We start from the raw sequence: 21,268 nt of genomic DNA on the forward strand, positions 1-21,268 counted from the left end.
TGTTAAAAACACCAGTAGCTGCGGAAGCCTCGTCTACACAAGCTCCCAATGTTGCTATCTCCAGGGAAGCTGCGCTAGTATTAGTAATACTGGGATAGGTTTTGGAGGAAAAAAGCCCAGTGCAGACACCCTTTCAACAGACTCACATCTGATTATTCTCAGAGCTTCCAGGAGTCCTAGATAAAAATAGCTGCAGAATTAATACTGAAGAGACTAAAATAATCGATTAACAGAGCTGGCAATTGTTCTGCGAGTTTCAGATTGTCCTGTTTTGAATCAGAGAAACCCATGCCCCGCAAGGAATATTCATAATGTGCTCACGGATCTTGAAACTTGATGTGGTTTTAACACAACTGGATAACATTAGTGGTTGCACTGATGATAGACAGATACTGTAGTGAAGTATTACTAATGCTAATAATAAATAACAACAACAAACAAACCCCCCTCATCTGGGTTTCCCCAATCCAATCTTTCTTCTTTCTTTCCATTATTTGGACTGTAAGCTCTTTGACTCAGGGCAATATTCAGTTGTGCCCTTATGTACAGCACCCAGCATGTTATCTGAGGCAGCGTGACGCTGATGGAGTCTGTGCGATGTTTTGTCACCTAGCATCACTGCAGCATGATGATATTTCGAAGCGATTGATATCTCGATGCAGGATCTTCATAGAGTGATGAGATGTCCCGATTTTATAGGGACAGTCCCGACATCCGAGGCTTTGTCTTATATATATTAGTCTGCAGAAGAGAAGAATGAGTAGGGATTTGATGGCCGCTTTCAACTAGCTGAAAGGGGGATTCCAAAGAGGATGGATCTAGATTCTTCTCAGTGGTGGCAGATGACAGAACAAGGAGTAATGGTCTCAAGTTGCAGTGGGGGAGGTTTAGGTTGGAAAACTTTTTCACTCGGAGGGTAGTGAGGCACTGGAATGGGTTCCCTAGGGAGGTGGTGGAATCTCCTTCCTTAGAGCTTTTTAAGGTCAGGCTTGACAAAGCCCTGGCTGGGTGATTTAGTTGGTGTTGGTCCTGCTTTAAGCAGGGGGTTGGACTAGATGACCTGCTGAGGTCCCTTCCAACCCTGATAGTCTATCATATAGGCGCCTATTACCCCACACCGAACCCGATTTTTCACACTTGCTATCTAGTCACCCTAAGTCTTTGCAAGGCTGCAATGGGTGAGCTTGTGTCCAGTGGATGGAGTGAAAAGTCAGTGTCCCTTTCCCCTGGCTGGGGAGTAGCTGCAGTAGCAAGATTTCAGAGTAGCAGCCGCGTTAGTCTGTATTCGCAAAAAGAAAAGGAGGACTTGTGGCACCTTAGAGACTAACAAATTTATTAGAGCATAAGCTTTCGTGAGCTTGAAGTGAGCTGCAGCTCACGAAAGCTTATGCTCTCATAAATTTGTTAGTCTCTAAGGTGCCCCAAGTCCTCCTTTTCTTTTTGCAGTAGCAAGAGACCATGAAATCAGAGTGAGGAAGGGGATGGGGTGGGGGCATGGCTTTCCAGTGCAGTGGTTGCAAAAGGAAAATTGTGTGTGTGGGGGGGGGGGGTGGAAATCTCATTCCCCCCCAGGCTAGAGCATATGGGCGGGGACGCAGCCCCTTCCGGCAGCACGGCAGCCGGGGAGCTTCCACCCCGGGCCCCTTTCCTCCCACCCCTCCGGCGGGGCGGGGCCCGCCCGCGGCCCCGCCCCTTCCTTTCCCGACGTTCTAAAAACTGACACAGGGGCTCCGGGGCTGTCAGTGCGGCCGGGCGCGCGGGGCAGAGCGGGCGCGCGCGCGCGCGGCAGCAGCAGCAGCAGCAGCAGCAGCAGCTCGCTGGGGTCGGTGTCGCCTGCTCGCCCAGCTCCCCCGGGATCCAGGCCCATGGAGCTGCTGTGCCTGGAGGGCCCCCGCCGCGTGCCCAGGGCGGAGCGGGACCTCCAGCTGCTGCGGGACCGGCGGGTGCTGCAGAACCTGCTGAGCCAGGAGGAGCGCTATAGCCCCCGGGTCTCCTACTTCCACTGCGTGCAGAAGGAGATCAAGCCCTACATGCGGAAGATGCTGGCTTTTTGGATGCTGGAGGTACGGGCCCACCCCCCCCCACTCGGGTCCTACCCGCCCCCCCTCCCCCACGCACACACACTCCCTCCAAATCCAGCCTGGCGACCAGCAACAACTCCTTTGTCCCCACCGCAGACACAGGCTGCCCTGCTCCGGCAGGAGAGGGGGGCTGGGTGTGGGAGAGAGAGCGTCACCCCGATCTGCCTGGAGTGTGACTGGAGAAGAGGCTGTAGTGCGGTCACCTAGGGGTGGGACAATGGGGGAGCGGAAAGATATATATATTTGGTGGGGAGGTCATTCGGTTTGGGGGATCTGTATCAGTTGGGAGGGGGGAAGCTTGGGCGGGGGTCACTTGCTGCAGGATGAGTTCCAAAGGAGACAGTTTGATGGGGCAGGGAGGGAGGCCTGTGGTTTGTGGGGGTTCTGTTTGTGGTGGGAGGGGTCTGGTGGTCAATCTTTTTTGGGGGGATGGTTAGGCAGGGGGAATAGTGGGATAAGAGGGCATTTGAAAGAGGCCTCCCTCCCCCCCGGGGTTTTGTAGTGGTGATAGCCCCGAGGTGCTTGGGAGCATGATTTCCACCTCTGCATATGGGGAATTGCAGCATTTCCTTCTGCACCGAGAGGGCCACCCCCACCCAGACAGCATGCTCTCTTTCGTGCCCTGGCAGTGTGTGCTTTTTTCCTCTAGGGTTCCCATCTGTCTTACCCCAGTCCCCAAAACTGTCAGTTTAAAGTTCTCTGCCCTATGTCAGTCTAGAGAGCTGGGGTTGCAGTGCAGCTGTAAGAGAGAGCCTGGTTAGAAAAACATCACAACCTCCCACTCCGCTGAATTAAAAGGAATGCGAGCCTCAGCATTAAACAACTTAATGAGGACAATATCTGAGATGTCTCCGTCTCTTTTCATAAATGATCAAGTAGTGAATAGTCTAGACTCAGAGGAAAATGAAATTACACAAGGAAGAAACAGAATCTGGATTGAATTCAGTCTGTCGATCTCTCCACCCCACCGGCTGTCGCAACAAACTGCCTGTTTCCATTTTTAAGCACATGCTGATTCCAACTCTTTAAATTGTCCTCTGTCTTAAATGTGCTTTCTGAGATAGTTACTTGGCTAAAAGCTGCTTTGGGGCCTGATCCTGCAAGACGCTGAGCTCAGTAGGAGTTGAAGGAGCCCAAGGTAAACTTAGAAGCTGTATCACTGGGATTTCCTAGGGGGGCAGTTTAATAGGATTTGAGTTAAGACCAAATGTAGGTCATATTGCAGTTGGTGGCACAACTTCCATTGACTTCAGTGGCAGCCGGATTTAGTTCTAAACGCTAATCTTTCATTTTTTATTTTAAATGATGGTGAGGGGGAATGCAGCCAAAATTAAATCTGTGAAATGAGAAGTGAGTCTATTTTTTTTTTTTTTTTTAAAGGAGAGTCTCTGGCATGTGGTTTTATGTGGGTAGAGAGTACATAGGGAGGCAAAGTTACAGTTTGAAAGAGAAGGATGATCTTTGCTATAGTACAAGGGGAAATTCAATACTTTTGTAATTCTGTTAAAACAAGGAAATAAATATGGCTGATGTATTAATAGCATAGTTGAGGGACTAGAACAAGGGACTGAAATTCAGGACTCCTGAATTCTGTGTATGCCAGGAGTTTGAACTCGGGTTCTATCCCTGGCCCTGCTAGTGACTCTTTTTGTAATGTTGCGCAAGTCACTTAGCTCAGAGTGTTCAAAAGTGGCTGCTGATTCTTGGTGCCTCAGTTTTTGGGTGGCCAGCTGTAGTCATATTGGGACTGATTTTTTTTCAGAATTGCTAAGCACCTCCACTCAAGGAGAGCAGAAAGTGATCAGCACATCTGGTCATTAAGACCTAGATGCTTGAAGTTGGGGAATCAGAAACAGAGGCACTCAAAATCAGTGGACACTTTAGGAGATTTTGATCTTTAACCTCTCTGTGCTCCATTATACCCATTTTACTATTTTCTCTACCTCCCAGGGGAAGGTGAGGCGAGTTGTAGGACATTGGGCCAAATTCTCTGCTGGTGACATGGTGGAGTTACACCAATAGAGAATTTGGCTCTTAAGGCCAATAGTGCTTTGAGAGCACCAGACGAAAGGCTCCATAGAAGTGCCAAACACAACAATAACTAGTAGTTTTGAAGTCCTGATATGGACAGGAACTGAGGAGTCCTGCATTTAAAACACTTAGTTTCTTCTTTTGGCTTTCATCAGGTGTGTGAGGAGCAGAAGTGCGAAGAGGAGGTCTTCCCCTTGGCCATGAACTACGTGGATCGCTACCTGTCTTCGGTCCCTACTCGAAAAAATCATTTGCAGCTTCTGGGGGCTGTCTGCATGCTCCTGGCTTCCAAGCTGCGAGAGACCATGCCTCTGACTGTGGAGAAACTCTGCATTTACACAGACAATTCCATCACACCACAACAACTCTTGGTAACCTCCCCACGCTGCCTACTAGAGCCTTTCACCCCACTCCCCAGCTCTCTCATCCTCTACATGCTGCTGCTGCTGCTGCTGCTTGGCGACACACCTGCCCTGTGGCTCCTTCTGTCTTCCTTCCCCTGTTTCCCCAAGCACCTTCCCCCATGTTCCGCAAATAGCCTCTCTGCTTCCTTGCCCAAGTGGACACATTACCTTTCAGAGAGGTAGAACTGCACCCCTCACTTAGACCCGCCACCTCTGCCTCAGCCCCATGCAGTCCTGGTATTACTCCCCATTGGTTACTCTGATAAGCAGAATCATGACACTGAGGTTATACAAAACATTACCTGTGTTTAAATACACATCCCCATCATTGAAATTCACTGTGTCCCATGTTGGGGCTTTAATAGCTCTGGATCAACAGCCCTGGAGAGATCAAAGGCCCTTATTCACAGAACAGGTACTGCAAAAGGCAGTGGATGGGGAAGGTCCTGTCAATGTCCAAACCAGGAGGGACTTCATCTCTAGGGATGAGAGGGGAGTTGAGTTTCCATGTCCTCTCACCCTTGATCTTTCTTCTGAGACTGCCCACAGGGGGGCAGTTGTGATGTGGGTCTTTTGTGACCTAGATGCCTGCCCATCAGGAGACCACAGTCCTTGGTACTCAGAGACCAAGGTGGTAGGTGCTGTAGAGGGGGCTGGGAATGATTTTAGGGAAGTGTCATGGACTTGCTGCCGTTTGGGATCGTGTGTGGGAAGACTGGAATAGTGCAATGGGAACGAAGTGAAGCCATTTTTTACAAGGTCTCAAGTTATTCACTTAACTCCATTGCTGCCCGGGTGTCCCATGGGGTGGAGTCTTCTTGGTGGAGCCCAGTCAGTGGGGAAGGAATGTGAAAGGGCTTCAGCCATGTTGGAACATGTGACCTTCAAGAGGGAACCACCACCTGACTTCAGTGTAACAAACATCCCTTAGGACAGTTTGTCAAACAGAATTTCCTAAGGTTAGTCATCTTCTGGTTAGGTTATTTTTGAGGAGTGGGGGTGGTGAGATGATGTAATAATGATTCGTCCCTGGGGTGGGGAGTGGACCCACTAAACTTTCAGGTGGGAGCTGATAGACATTTCTGGTTATTGGAGAACTTTTTTTATTATCATGCAAATGAGGATGGGGGAAGTTCCCTTCACCTCCATGCAACTTCTTCTGAGATATATGGAGGATTGCTATTGCTTCGGTAACATGGGTGGAGGATGCTCACAACCAGAGTAGGTGGATTCTGCCATATGTGATGGCCAGGTACGGCTGTCCACAGGAGTTGCAGGTGCTCATTGTTACTGTGGAGTTGGCCCCATGGTTGGAATGCAGCTCTTTGCCCATGCTGCTGTAGAGGAGGGTCCTGCTGGGCATGAAAAATCTATATGCAGGGGTTTCACTCTTCACCCCTTGCAGCACTTCCTGATTCTTGAATATATTCCATGTGTGTAAATCCCATGGATTATAGTGGGAGGTATGTGCATGGAGTTCATTTCTGGATCACCTCCAAATTAGAGGCTAGTGTGTGTGTGGTCCTGTGGTAATGATGAGGATTGCCATCTGGCAGAGAGACAGATTCAGTCTCCATTCACACCTGGGCCTGCAAAGGTTGGGGCAGCTGCAGGGGCAGCAGGCCGAGCACCTGAGCAGGAGCGGGGGCACAAGTTACCTTCTGGGAGGGTGGGGTGCATTTAAAAGAAGAGCTGGGAAGGATGTTTTTCTCCCATGCCCACAGGAGAGAATGAGATGGATAGGTCAAAATGCTCCGATTCAATGGCCTGTCTGTGTGTCTGGATTTAATGCTGGGGAAAGGTGCCTGATTGCCAGTCCTGGAGACCGAAGGTGCAGAACAGGTGCTTCAGCAGCAGCAAGGCAAGCTTTCTCCCACATGTTGCTTCATCTCCATTTCTGACCCGAGCGCTAGAGCGGAGGTGGGGGTTTGGTCTTCATGGCCCAGGCAATCCTTCGTCTCTCTTCTAAGCCCACCAAGTAGTGGAAGCTAGGTAGTGTCTGTTGCAATTATTTCTGTGATCACTGAGGAATTTGGACTGATTGCCACCAGGCACCAGTCTTGAACAATGTTCAAGTTGGTTCAGCTGCCTTGAAGTGAAAAATAAAATCATTTTGATTTTTGGCTGTGGGTTTGGGTTTTTTAAATGAAAATTGTTCAGGCTTTGTGTATAACAGGCATTACTTTCTGAAAGATCAGTTAGGGAAGGCCAAAATGGCAGGTAGTTCTGGGCGTGCTTGGGCTGTGAAAGAGGCACCAAGCTCGAAGTTTTCCTTTCTTCTTAAACTGAAATGCTCAGGGCTCTACACCTGGAGCCATTTCAAGGGTTTATAAGCAAGGAATCTTGGGTAAGATGTGCCTAAATACACTCACTCTCTCTCTTTCTCTCTCACACACACACACACACACACACACGTTTATATTGTCGGGGGAGAATAAGTAGTGGTACTCTGCCAGGTGCCTCCCACAACCCAAGCACCGCCTACTTGTGACATCAAAATGAGACACCACGCTCAGTAGATCGTGTGGCTCTTATACAACTGTACCTCTCCTTTCTGTCTGTCATCTAAGTTCTTGTATTGCCACTCATCACCATAATATCAGAGTACTTCCTTTTGTGAAATAGTGAACAGTGCTGACATTTACATTTTCATCAATAGGCTTCAGCGTCAATGCCCAGCTGAGATGAGCAAGAATGGTTTCACCCTTGGCGCCAAACATCCTGCCTTACGGTGCTAAAGATGGACTTCTTATGCATGTGTCCACAGCCAAAAGAGTGGAGCCCCCCCATGCACTAGTGTGGAGCTCCAGGGGCAGTTGTCTCTCTAGTAATTGGGATTAACTTGTTTTTTTCCGGGGAGATTGAGCAGAAGGTGAGCTGCATTGTGGTTAGGGGCAGCAGGTGGACCAGAGCAGTTGCGGGCCTGGAGAAGGTCTTTGTCTTTGAAGGTCATTGGGAAAGAAGACACCTGTAAGGCTGTGATCTGAAAGTCACACCAGTCCTGCTCTTGGTAAACTCTGTAGCCCAGCTGTGAAAAGACGGTAATATGACTTCCCACTCTTATCTCCTCTTACTGGGTCATAGGCTCCATGACCTAAGAAGGATTACAAACTCCCCAGGATAACCTTGGATGGAACTAGTGAGGTTTGCTTTTGTGTTGGGATGTGACAGAGTTAATGCTCCGCTTACAAAACCAGAGAAAGCTGCTGCTTTCCTCCTGTGTGCTAATAATGTTATCGACTTCTCTTCTTTCACAACATTGCAGTGAGAGTGGGTGGGGAGGGGAAGGAGAGCTTCTTCATCATGGTTCGGACAATGGATACATCCTGGCCTCTTAGCACAAATCTGTGCTTCCGGCGCACTCTCCTGGGCTCTTGTAAGGGAAGCTGGCTCACTTTCCCAGCAGGTTCACTTCCTCCTCTTGGAGAGGATGCCTGGCTCAAGCTTGGAGTTCTAAAAAGGATAAATTAAAACAAAATCTTGATTAAGTTATTCTTGGCAGAAGGAAATGATGCAAATGAAGGACTTGTCCACTTGGAGGAAGTTGGGTTTCCGTCAAAGGGCGTTATCTAACCATCTTTCTTTTTTTTTTTTTTTTAATTAAACCACAAGGCTAGAGGCTTTTCTTGCATGTGCAGGATGGTACTTAGCCACAAGATGGTTGGAGGGAGCAGCTATTGTCAGCAAGTCATACCATCCATTGGCTTGGTAGGACCTGGTTCATTTATTAGCTGTCCTGTTATCTCGTTCTCTAAGAAACCCCCAATCCTTAGGTATTGGAGACCATGGTAATAAAGAGATTATAGTTTTGGCTTCCAATATAGCAATGGTGCTTCCTGGCATCTTGGTTGCCCTGACATTTCAGAAGTGTTAATGGTTTGTGCATAACCCATGTGCTCTTTGCAGGGCAGCAGAAGGGAGATGAGAATGAAGATGACTTGTGCTGTTGCAGCCCAAGGCAGTTTCACTTGGGCTGGTAGCCTGAAGCGCATGGTGTGGGAGGGAAGAAATTGCTAATGGGTTGCAAATGTCTTTGCTGTAAAGCTGAAGTCTTGCTTTTGTCCTGGCCATCCCAGCTCCTGCTGCTCCAGCCTTGCAAAATCAATGCAAGTGTCTCAAGTAAAGAACTTACCGGCATCTCTGCTGATTCTCCAACGTAGATGGCAGCAGTAACTTTTTTTTTTCCTCCTTCCCTCTTCCCAAAGTCCCATTCACTGATGCTTTTCTCCAGCTGCCATCTTCAAAGACCGCTCAGGACCTGCTATCTGGTATGGTACACTCCTGGGCTTTGATCTTAGTATGTCTGACTTCTTGCCGGCAAGACATCTGTAGTCAGAATTCAAACGGGCTCAGTACCCATTTAGGCATCAAAATAAGTGGCCAGATTTTCAGAAGAGCCCAGCACATTGGGTGCAGAGCTCTTCTAAAAAATCTGTCCCCATTTCTCTGGGCTAAGCCCTTGAAAATATGGCCATTGCTGGGGGAGAGTTATTTTATTTAGCACTAGTGCTCTAGAGACCCATGGAAAGGCAGGTTCCTCTCTTAGAGGAGCTTAGATTGAAGGGTCCAGTCCTGCAAGGTGCTAAGCATCCTCCACTTAAGCTCCCAAGCAGGAGGGTGCCCTTAGACCGATAACACAATGAATCGTGCCAGCAGCCCATGGTAGGTAGAGATAGGGAAAGAGACAGCAGTAGACTGTGGGAAGTGATGACTGCTCTTGGCAGAGCATTTCCAAGGAAAGCAGATCAGGCAAGTTTTCCTTAATTCTTGGGTGCAATTGATGTGACAGTTCTGTTGGGGAGCTGGAGGGGGACAGAAATTGTTTCAGCCTTTACTATATACTGGAGCCTGAGCTCTGATCCTTCACAGGAGACAGACACAAACATTTAACCAAAGTTTCCTATTTGCAAATGGACTTTCACGTGCTGCTCATTTCAGTAATTCTGCATCTGTTGCTAAGTAGGCTGGGTGACCAACTGCAGCTTTGGAGTCTCTTCCCACCCGCTTTTTGAGTCAGCCGAACGAACGTAGAGGAAGGAGGTCAGAGCTGCTCAAATCTGCTGTTTCTAATGTAAAGTGTGGGTCTGCTGTGAAAAGTGAATTTACAGTGGCACCTTGCTGCTCATCAGCTCTGCTGACTTTAGTGACAAAAATTAGCATGAACTTCATCTCCCATTACTCCTGCAGAGCCAGCACAGTGATGGGAAAGCGACCCTGATTCCATTCCTCCTTGGGCATCTTGAACAGAATTGCTTCCTAAAGTCCAGTCATTTTAAACTAATGCAAACTCATCGAAGGCAGTGAGGTTGCACAGGTATTTCTGAGGGTAGAAATTGACCTGCAGCATCTTTATTGTGAATGAAGATCTACAAGAAGGAAAGGACCCAGCTTGACTCTCAGATCCAGGTTGAGTTTGCAGGGCTGCAAAACGGTGAAAACATCTTTATACATGTAAGCACTTGAGCTAGCAATCACTGAGACATGTTAAACACAGGGTCCCATGAGGCTGTTTCAGAGTAGAACCACATTTTGGAGTCATCTTGGCAGGAGAAGGGGAGGTAACGCCCAGTGGAAGCTGCATTACTAAAACCAGTACTGGATGCAGTGGGGAGAGATCAAGAGAGCAGATTTGCTGGTGAAGAACCTGATTGTGTGTGCTCTACATGCATAGAAATCGCAGCCAAGTGGAGGGGTGTTCTGCAAATTGAGTATCCTGCAGGACTGGGACCTGACTTTCTCCCAGTACAGAGAAAATGCCGAGCTAGCTGGGAAGTGTTGATGGCTCTCCAGAGTGATGATAAACGCTGCAGTCTAAAGAAACAAAGGATAATTTCTTAATTTTAATTATTTTTTTTTAACCACTCGAAGCAAGCCAATTAGATGCCAAGGAAACTCCAGGAAAAGGATGTTTGTGATCTTGTCGCTTTGGTGTGCTGCTCTCCTCTCTGGTGCGGCCTTTTGTTGTGCTTCTTCTAGTGATTAAGAAATTCTGACACGCAGTTCAAAGCTGGAAGCCAGGGAGGGTGGGGGGGCAGAGAGAGTAGCGAGAAGTTTTTATTGGACAGGGTGGCACAAAGCTTCCATGAGAGTGATCCTTTGAGGTCCTGAGAATCTGTAGCTCCAAGACTGTTTTGAGCCTCCCTGCATACCCTCGGAAGAGCTGCTGCTTTGTCCTTCTTGAAAGGACAGATTGGGTCACCCAGACAGGTAGTAAAACTAGATCAGTGCTGCAGGGGGGAAATAACCCTCCACACACCCTAAGTCTGGTCTGGTGTGTCCAGGGTGAGCTCCCATGGGCCACCAGCTTTCTCAGCTGGGCTACAGTTTTTCCTTGTGGGTGAAAGGGGATGATCTCCTTCTGCCAAACATTTCCTGCAGTTGGGACAGGCTCCCTCTGTCTCTTGTTCGCGGTTGGTATGTCTTGTGTCTCTTTGGTGCTGGGTGGGAGGTCCCAGACTTACAACCTTTGAGGCTTCAGTCTCCTGTTACTAGAGTCATAGAGTTTATGGCCAGAAGGGACCATTAGATCTAGTCTGATCTCCTGTTTAACACAGGCCAGAGAATTTCATCCAGTAACTCTCGTGGTAAGCCCAGTAACTTGTTTGACTAAAGCAGATCTTGATATCCACAGAGCAAATCTGAGCAGTGGCCATGCTTGCTTTCCTATCAGTGCCCCAACGCCACAAAGAGGCCTTGGGCCTGACCTGGACAGTCTGCATATCGGGGCAAGAGGGAGTGTTCGCTTCAGCACATCAGCCTTCCCGGTGACATTGGCAACAAAGGGATTTGAACCCCGATTCCCAAAGACTTGGATTGAGCCCCAGCAAGCTTATTTCACACAGGCAGGCAGCCATCAGGTGGTAACAACTTTCAGTCAGGACTGCCCGACCTCTAATTAGGAAGAGCTCTGTATCCCATTCCTGATCCCTGGGCTCTCCAGCAGAGGTCTTTTTCTGGGTCCTCTTGTTAGTCTTCTTCAGCAGCTCAGACCCCCTGTCTGTAGCCAAACCTGATGTCTGTTCTATATTCTCCTGTAATATGGTGCATCCCAAATGACCTTTTCCTGTGATCTTCAAGACCTGTGGTTTACAATCAGTCTTCTACTTGCTCCTTGCTTTTCCTCACTGCATTTAATTGATGAGTCTATAGGTTGTTGGGTAGGTGCTGTTCTTATGTGCTGCGAAGGTAGAAAGTAGGCTGCTCAGTATAAAAGACCAGGAAATCCATCCGGGGAGTGGGAGAGGGGAGGAGGAAAAGGGGACCCAACACCCTAAAATAACCCTGATTCTAGCAAAATGCCATCCACTGGCAGGAAATGGCCTTGCAGCCACACAGTGACACTGTGCATTCTGCCCTGTGGACGATTCAAAACAGGTTGAGCAATGCTGTTTAACAACTCAGAACTGGTACAGTTGTGTAAGGGGGAAAGGTGGGGTTTTTGGTTTTGTTGCTTTTAAATAAGCTAAGCCAGATCCTTCTGAAAAATCAATCTCGCTTCTTCAAAACTGCTTATCCTGGCAGAATTGGCTGCCCAGTCAGCTTCTCTGGGGGGGGGCAAAATCAATCCCGTAAGCTATTTCCATTTAAAGATAATGGGACTTCTGGTAATGGGAACTACACTCTGAAATCAAGTGACCTAGTTAAGGCCAAGTGATCTCAAGAGGTAGAGACACCACTTTATTTGTTGCACTTATGTGGCCTCCATCCCGGTAATATCGGAGCGCTTCACACAAGCTTTAATATACCTGTCTTCACAACTTCCCTGTGAGGCTGGGCAGTGCTATTCTCCCCATTGTATAGATCATCTTTCCTGTTGAGGTGGCTATGTAATGAAAGGGCTAGTTTCCTTTTTCTGTTTTTTAACAAAAGGAGGAAGTGACACCTATTGGCTACAGGAGATCCTGGATTCTATTTCTGGCTCTGCCACAGACTTGCTGTGTGATCTCGAGCAAGCCACTTGACCTCTCTGTGCCTCACTTTCCCCCTCTGAAGTGGGAATAAGGCTCTGGGGGCTTTTTGGAAGCTCCATTGGCATGATCCTGAGAGAGGGTGAGCCGCTGCCATTCCAGCTGAAATCAACGGGCGTGCTAGGGCACAGCACCTCTAGGGATCAAGCCCAGAGTCCATAAAGCGCTTTGAGCTCACCTTGTGGAAGGAGCTGTAGAAATGCTGCAGGCTAGTATTTGAAAGGGTCCCTTGTCATTCTGTTTTCTAGTCCTTCCATATTTAAAAGTTGCTCTTGCAGCAGACTGTCATCCTGCCTCATGCTGGGGTCTCACCAGCCAAGTTGGGTCAAGTTTGAGCCAAGTTGGGTCAAGTTTGTTGGACAAGAGCCCCTTCTGGAAAGGTATTGAAGGAAGTGGGGTGGTGACTGGGTTGTGTTCTTCTTTACGAGTTGGTAGTGAGCCAGTGACCCAGCCTGGCGCTAGGGGGCATGGTACTGTTGGAGGTGCCGTAAGTAGGCATCCTGACCGTTGTCACTAAAGACCCCCAGTGCCCTGTTCCCCAGTAATACTGGATACTAAGCTTGTAGCCAAATTCTAACGTAATCCCCCAGTTAAACATCCCTATAGATTTCATTGGAAAAGTTACTCTTCCTTTTCTAAAACAAGGAACGCATCTCATAGTGTCACGGTTGTAGAATGGCTTCAGTGCTCCAACCTAGAGGTGGCTGCATTTCATTAGTCAGTGAAGCAGTCAGTATAGATGGTCCAACCATAAAGTGGTTAGAGATGGAGGGTATTAAGGTTCATGCTCCAGGGTGAATTCCATGATTTTTACTCTGGCAGACAACTATTACCATCAATGGGAGGTTAGGTTGAGTGAGGACTGTGCAATTTGGCCCATAGGTTGGCTTGGTTTAGCTGCACACTCATTCTGTGGCTCGCTATTGTAAGCATTTAAACTGCATCCACTGCTGGAATATTTAGGGCCATCCCTTGTAAACTGCTGTGAGCTTTCTTAGGTACAGAACTCATCTGTGCCCGATAGTGCTGCACAGCCATAAGCTAGGGACATCTCCAGCAAGCACAGAGGAGGTGTACCCATCTCTGCTCCCCTACTTCAGGGAGACATTCTGGGAGCAGAGATGGGGAGTAGCCAAGGGATGCCTACACCCTGCTTATTCTGCACTGTCCCGTAGGGGTTATTGCAGCAGGTTTGCAAGTTAAGGAAGTCTTTAGCGCTAGTTAAATAGAGGAGAAGCCTGTTGCTTCCTCTCTTGATCTTTACGCAAGGCTGTGCATCAGTGCAGGCATGGATTTGTCCCCCAGTCAGACTTGGGGGAGATGAGTCCCCTGTCAGGAACTTTGCTTCCCTTCTTTCTGTCCTGCCTCATAGCACTGCAGCATGGATGGTGTGCCGCGGGGCTGGCTCCTCCCCAAGCACCGTGCTCTCACGCTCTCAGCTCTCGCTAACTCTCTCTGTAGCAAAGCACTTTCTGTACATAAAGGTCTGACCTGTTTGTGTAACACTCGCTTTCTGTCCCCTGCTCAGGACTGTGAGGTCCTCGTCCTTGAGAAGCTAAAGTGGGACCTGGTGTCGGTGATAGCGAATGACTTCTTGGTTCACATCCTCCATCGGCTCCCGCTGCCCACAGACAAGGTAGAGCTGGTGAAGAAGCATGCACAGACCTTCATCGCCTTGTGTGCCACAGGTACAGTGCTGCTAGTTGTGCTGGGGGCAGCAGAGCTGTCTCATTGGGACTGGCCAGGCTAGAGCAAGCAACAAGGGCAGGCTGGTGGTTACATCACAGGACTGGGAGCCAGGTAACCTGGTTCTGATTCCTGGGTCTGCCATTCTGACTTGCTGAGCAAATCACTTGGAGCCTGATTTCCAGAGAGGCTCAGTACCCGCATCTGCTGGGGAAATCGAGGCCCTTAACCTCTCAGTGAGTTCATCTCCCAGTCTGAAAAACTGGGGATGATAATACATGGGGTTGCGAGGCTGAGTGCACTAATGTTTGTAAATTGCCTTGAGACCCTCGGCTGGAAGCCGCCACAGAAGGGCAAAGCCCCAATATGAATATTATTTCAATGGCTATAGCCTGGCATGGTGCAGTCAGCTGTCCGCTAAAGTCACCATTTTGCCTGTGGTCAGCGTCCGCTCTTACCACCCAGCTGGGCCTCTCAAGTGGCGAGAACAGCACAAACACACCACTCCTGAGTGTCCCCCCACCACCTGGTCCCTTGGCTCTAGGCCAGAGTTCTAATGTCAGATTCCAAAAGTTAGCGATGGCAAAGGCTTGTTGGGGTTTCCCAGTGCAGCATCGCTCCCTGCGGGGTGCTCTCCAGTCTAGATCTAACCACCCAAGCAATGCAGTTTCCAGCACTTCCCCTGCGGAGCTGAGATCTCAGTGCATTCCTGACTTTCAGGCTACGCTTTGCTTTGGGCTTGTCTACGTGGAGTCTTACTCCAGAATAGCTATAGCGCTTTAATTCACATCTGACCTTATTGTGGAATAACTTCCCTGTGTAGACAAGCCCTTAGTTTTACCCCTTGTTTCCTAGTCCTATCTACTGCACCACTGTAAGCTATGCCTCTTCCTGCCTTGGACTGCAGCCACTCATTAGTTTGACAAGGTTGCTGCAGGACACAGCCACGTTCCTGAGGATCCTTGCTAACACTCCTTACTCCGTTCCCTGCCTGGGTTTGTAGATTACACCTTTGCTATGTACCCTCCGTCCATGATTGCAACGGGCAGCATTGGCGCAGCAATTCACGGCCTGTCTGTCTCAGCTAACTCTTTCTCCGGCGAGGCACTCACGGAGCTGCTGGCCAGCATTACTGGCACAGAGGTGGTAAGTACTGGTTTGGGGGAAGTGTGGCACAGAGGTCTGGGAGTCAGGGGACTGAGGACTTGGTTACTGGATTCACTGCATGTCCCTGGGCATTTCAGTTCCCCTCTCTGTCTGAGTTTCCTCATCTGTAAAATGGACACCAGAATGCTGCTCGCCCACCTATGTAAAGGGCCTGGGGATTATTAGTTGGAAGGTGTTTTATAATGCAAAATAGTATTTATTATCTCTGCCCAGGTACTGCCAAGCTGATCAGACCACTGGATGTTGCTGTTCTGGGATGGGGAGACCACCAGGAATCTGTTTGGGGATAAAGACTTGGAATCTAAGTGAGAAGGCAGCACAGGGGCTAAGCAATTATGCCAAGGAAAGTCTGTCACCGTCACCCTGTTGGGTAGTTGGATTAAGCTAGATCTAGAGGGTCCCAAGGCATTTGTGCTTATTCCTAGCCTCCCAGCAGAGGTGCATGGGCTGGGGCTTAAGGCAGAGGAGAGGCTGCATACATATGTTGGGGAGAGAAACCTGTGTCATCAGGAATGGCCAGGCAGGGATGGGAGAAGTAGCTGCTCAGGCCTGGGCACTGAAGCCCTGTAACAGTTCTTGGCTTGAAGTCTCATTCTGCAGGGAGGGAGGGATAGTTCTTTCTCACAGTCAGGTTTGGGGTCTAGGTCTCCTTTATTCTCCAGCTTCAGATATAGGGGTTGTTGCCTGCCCCCCCCCCCCAAGGACCTTCAAAGTAGAGAAGGGACAGGGCTTGGCCATAATGGAACAAAACGGGATTCTTCACTGAGGCTGCTGGACACAGGCAGACCCTGTGGTTCTCTCTAGCTCCCAGACTAACTTGGTCTATGCTGCCTAGTGTCCTCTCGCCAGGTTTCCCTTCATCCTGGCCTGGACTAAGCAGTCATGGAAGGGATGCTGACTACACTATACCACCCAAATGTCCAGACTGTGGTTACCCTTTGAGTGTTTTTGTTGTTGGAGTCCCCAGTCTCTCCCTGAGCATCTGGTTTCCCCACCTCCAGGGCTGCTTCAGCCTCCCACCGTCTGCCCCTTCTCTCCTTGCTGCCGGAATTACAATGCTGGGAGGGGAGCAGTGTGGCCTCCTGCAGACTGCTGTATATGGCTGCCATCTCGTCAGCCCCATCCTCTCCTCCCCAGCTGCTGTCCTTGGACTGAACGTATCTTCTCCACACACCATGTTGGCTCAGAAAGCTGTGGCTGAAGCTAGGCAGAGACTGGCTTTTTAGCCTGAGTCTGTACAACGCCTAGCACAGTGGGGGCCGGGACCATGAGATGCTACCATAATACAAATAATTAGTAATAAGCATACATAGTGCTGGCCCTTGCCACGGCTAGGTAGGTGCAAGGGGCTGTGAATCTTCACTGGCCAGCAGTCACCGGCAGGGATGCCCTGGGAGGAAGCGTTAAAGATGCCGCTCCTCTCCTGCCTTTTCCAGAGCATAACTACGCTAGCCTGAGGTACTACTCCAGTTCATAGCAGGCAGCAGGGTGCGTGGCTGCTGCGTGCCGAGGTCTGTTCCCCCACTGCCCGGTCGTACGATGGCCCGGATCGCTTTCTCCTTTTGTCCTGCATGATGTGGGGGCGTGCAGGAAGCCTTTGAAAAGCAGACATAAAGGCAGGCACCCGCTCACCTGAGGACAGGTGTTAACGGGATTGGGTTGACGGTGCTGGGAGAAAACAGGCTCGGCAGCTGCTAACCTTGGCCAGTGTCCGATTGCTGCCGCTCTAAGCAATGGGTGGGTAGGGAGCCAGAAGCGGCTTGTCATTCCAGGACTTGTGATCAAAGGCGGATGCGCAAGGAGCCATAAGGCTGGAGTGAGGGGAACTCGACCCTCAGCACCTTTTGGGGAGCAGGTGGGGGGCTTGAACTAGGATGGTTCAGTTCTCTGTCTTCAGTCATCCCTTGCTCTGAGCACTGGACCTCGGGAGCCCCTTTGATCTCAGTGTCTGCCCAGGCATGGAATGCTTGAACTCTGGCGTGGAGTTAGTTACCCTCCCCCAATAGCCGCTCTGGGGAATTGGGTGGTTTGGGGCTGTACTGGAGCTGGGAGAGGGATAATCACAGCCTAGCATTGTGAGAGGAGGGCTGGGGGGGCTCACTTTATTTGCTCAGCGGTTTTTGTTTGAGCCTTTAAAAAGTAACTTTGAATTGCCTGCAGCCAGCTGCTCGCAAGCTGCTGCAGTGAATGGGGCAGCGGCTGAATGCTGCCCTGGGAGCAGAGTTAATTGGAGCTGGCGGAGGAGAACAGGTGGGAAGCAGGGAAGATTTCAAAGGCCTGCGAGGGGGAACACAAAGGAAAGATTAGAGGGCACTGGAGTCGCCGAGGCCCAGAGCTGTTACTAGGCTGCCTCCCCTTATGTAACCCCATCGGCGTGTGCGCTCAGTGCAGTCTTTTCTCCCAACCCCCTCCCTGTTTCCTTCGGCTTCATTCCAACTTCTCCATGCCAGTCCTGTCTTCAGGGCCCATCTCCTGAGCTTCAGCTGTTGTTGTTTGTTCTTTGTATTACTGCAGTACCTAGGAGCCCCTTCCTGGACTAAGACCCCATTGTGCTAGGTGCTGTACAGACAAAGAGCAAAAAGTCGGTCTCTATCCCAAGGGACGGCCATGTCCTCTCTAGCTGCAGTAACCTTTCTTTGGGCTACTTCCACTGGAGTTCTAGTGGGTGGAGTGTGGGGGAAGGAGTCCAAGCTTGGATTCCTGGGCCCCAACTCTGCCATTGATTCAGTCCATGAGCTTGGCCAGGTCTCTTCCCATTCCCGTTACTCAGCGTCTCCAGTGCTTAAATAGAGGATGATGATAACCTCCTTCCCTGAGCCGTTGAGGCTTAATTCATGAATGCTGGCGGTGCTGCAGGGGCATTAAGGACATGCAATGACTTAGCGTTCTGCAGGCTGCACTGCATTGCTCTGTTCTGCCTCTGCTACCAGACTGATAAATTCCTGCCAGAGGTATCTGGGCCGTAAGGACTCGGGGCCTCAAGCATCTAATAGGTTCATTAATCCTTAATGATTTTATCTTAAGCGTATGATCACCAAGGGATTAGATGCTGCCCGTTCACTACTTAACAAGTCTTTGCTCTCTGATAAACATGCCCCATACAAGGTTTGAATAGGAGGGTGCAGCATTAACCTGCCCATCTCCCTGGGGATAGAGTCCTCCTCCCCCTTTCCTGTAAGGCATGGGCCCATACCTCATTTTTTAAAGAGGCATCTGGTGGAAGGTGACTGCCCTAGATTCTGGGCTCCTTTACACAACAGGTATTGCAGGGGCAGGGCAAGCGTCCCACAGCATACTCAGCCAGTGTGCAACGCCCCTCCAGAAAGCCAGAGGAGAGCTCCCTCTCGATGCCTAGACAGTCTGTAGCATCTCTGCCGAAATCACCCGCAAAGGGGCAGGTTGCAGTGGTGGCTTTTATGAGACACAGACCTCTGTCTCGGTTCCTAGTAGACCTAGCCGCTGAATTCAGAGAGGCTATCCAACAGTGGCAGCTTCTGGTTACTGCTGACCTGGGTTGAACTCGAACCAGGGTTTCCTTGTCTATCCCCTGCCCCTGCAGCCCATAGACATGGCCTGCCGGCTGTCCCCTCTCCTTCTCCTGCCCTGGGTCTAACATAGCAGAGAACTGACCGAGAGGGGGTTTAGAATGGCTGTTGCTGGGGCCCCATACAGCTCTTTTCGCTTCGTTGCTGTGGGTAGAAGGCTAGAGGCTACGCTTACTGGAAATGACTTGGGGAAGGGGAGGTGGGTGTTGCTATTTTTGCTTGCCACATCCTCTGTCAGTTTCTAAGAACCAGTTGTGGATTCCTGGTAAGAGATTCTATGTGTGACACAATCCTGTGAACAGAGATGGCCCAGAGTCCAGCCAGGCTCTGGCCAGAACCCCAGCCCTTGCATATGCAAAATGCCACCATCCTTCATCAGAAACTGGGGGCAGAGGGCAACCTCTGCCCTTTACAGATGCAGGAGGTCCCAGGCTCCGCTGCATCTTGTGCAGCACTCTGGTGAGTCACTGCAATCTAGTGTCAAACTGGAGGAGTTTCCTCACCCTGCAGAGGCTCTAGGGGGATTGTCTTCCATGCTTGCCGGGCTCTGCTAATTGAAGCAAGAATGATTTTAATGTTTCCCTGAGGCTGGGCATTTCCCTTGCACCAAGCAATGCACTGGATCCTGGACAGTGTTGCCAGGAGATGCAGTATTGGGCTCCCAGTGCATGAAGAATCTAGGGAAAATGAGATGAAGCTCTCTGATGGTATAGAAAGTGTAAGAGCCTAATGAGGAGCATACTTCATCATGTAGATATACCTGCATCCTAAACAAGTTATTGTCCTCTGCAAAAACTGATAGCTTTGCTTGAGACTCTTGGATTGGGATAGCTGACTGGAGTCTCAGAAGTCTGGATCTAACTTTCACGGAAGGAAGGCGTGGAGTTAAGTTGAAAACTGTTCCCAAATGTTCCTCACTTTACTAATTTCCCCCACACAGCACAGCTTGGTCCTCTATCCGAAATGAAGGACCTAAAACTGGGGGTTTAATTTAACTCCCCAGAAGGTGCCAGATATCACGGTGATTTGGGGCTCTACAAGAACTTGGGCAGCCCTGTCAGAGACTGAGAGCTCTGAAGGAGAACAAATGGGAGAGAGACCAAGTATGTGTGCACTTGCTGGAAGGCCCAGGTGACTAAAAAAACAAGCTTCTCTTGAAGTATTAAAAAACTTCCCTGTGTGTTTAGGCTAACGTGTGTGCAGTCTGACACAGGTTAGGTCCTTGCTCCGTGTTATTAATATAGGTAAATAACAGTGCAGAAGCTGTTTACTTCCATTGAGAAGGGAAACAAAAGTAGGATAAGCCATGATATTATGGAGCTGAGGAAGGGGTCATGTATAGGGAAATTACCTTTCCAACCTCTCCCAATGCTCCAGAACAACTTGCACCCCTCTGTAGGGACCTTCATGAGAATCCAGTAGAGTGAGGAGAAGAGGTGGAGTCATTGCAGAGCACTGTCTTAGAAGGGGCTTAAAGAATAAACTCGGAAAAAAATTGGAGACACCGTGTCTAGAACTAAGCCCCGTCCAGCCATTTAGATGCTCAGGCCTAAAATATAGCCCTGCACCTGTTTAGAGACATCAGCAGAGCTCTCTGATTTCCGAGAGGCAGAGTGGGACTGAAGCCTCCGGTCTCGTTTCTTTCCTCTGTCGCAGGACTGCCTGAAAGCGTGTCAGGAGCAGATTGAGGCAGCGTTAGCTGAGAGCCTGAAACAGGCTTCCCAACCCCTGCAGGAATACAGCTCCAGCAAGACTCCAGACTACCCGGCCAGCCAGGACGTCAGCATGACCAGCACGCCTACAGACGTCACAGACTTCAACCTGTGATGAACCCCCCTTCCCCATAGTCACCCAGCCCCATGAGAACAGGACCTCACACTGGAGGGGAAGAGACCTTGTGGAACCTGCTGCCCACTAATTCTGTCCATCTGAAACACACCGGGCATTCGGTCCACTCATCTGAGAGGCGGCAAGGACCCATCAGCTGTCCACCCATCAGCCCAGTAACCTCAGAAGGGGGTGAGAGGATAGGTGGTGATGACCTCGCAAGAGGAGGCTCAAGCCGGTCTAGATGGGTTGGCATCTAGCAGTAGTTTGCTGTCCACACTGTTAACCTGCCTCACCAGATGGTGGGGGGGGGGAGACTTTTTGTGGTGGGCAGGGGTTAAAATATATCTGGGGAGGGGGTGAAAGAGCCTAACTTCAGTTTTAAAGAGTTTTTCAGTTTTTGTCTGAAACATAGTTGGTGCACCATTGCTGTTTGCTGTCTCCTAGGGAACCTTGGCCTCAACCACAGCCAACCCTTCCGTGTGCGCACTTTACGCACGTTAAGGGCTAGCTCTTTTATTATCTTGACTTCTGTGGTGAAGAAACATTCACCCAATACC

The 21,268-nt window shown here is 49.8% G+C and overlaps 1 protein-coding gene across 1 annotated transcript; it reads left to right on the forward strand.

Moving 5' to 3' along the window:
• Window positions 1–1,703: 1,703 nt before the first annotated feature.
• On the forward strand, window positions 1,704–21,171 carry CCND3 (cyclin D3). Its single transcript, XM_038379472.2, has 5 exons — window positions 1,704–2,063; window positions 4,268–4,483; window positions 14,012–14,171; window positions 15,173–15,315; window positions 20,538–21,171. The coding sequence occupies exons 1-5, from the start codon at window positions 1,866–1,868 to the stop codon at window positions 20,706–20,708; spliced, it is 888 nt and encodes a 295-aa protein (XP_038235400.1). The 5' UTR covers window positions 1,704–1,865; the 3' UTR covers window positions 20,709–21,171.
• The last annotated feature ends 97 nt before the right edge of the window (window positions 21,172–21,268 follow it).

Source organism: Dermochelys coriacea, chromosome 21, assembly GCF_009764565.3.
Source record: "Dermochelys coriacea isolate rDerCor1 chromosome 21, rDerCor1.pri.v4, whole genome shotgun sequence".
Lineage (NCBI taxonomy): Eukaryota > Metazoa > Chordata > Testudines > Dermochelyidae > Dermochelys > Dermochelys coriacea.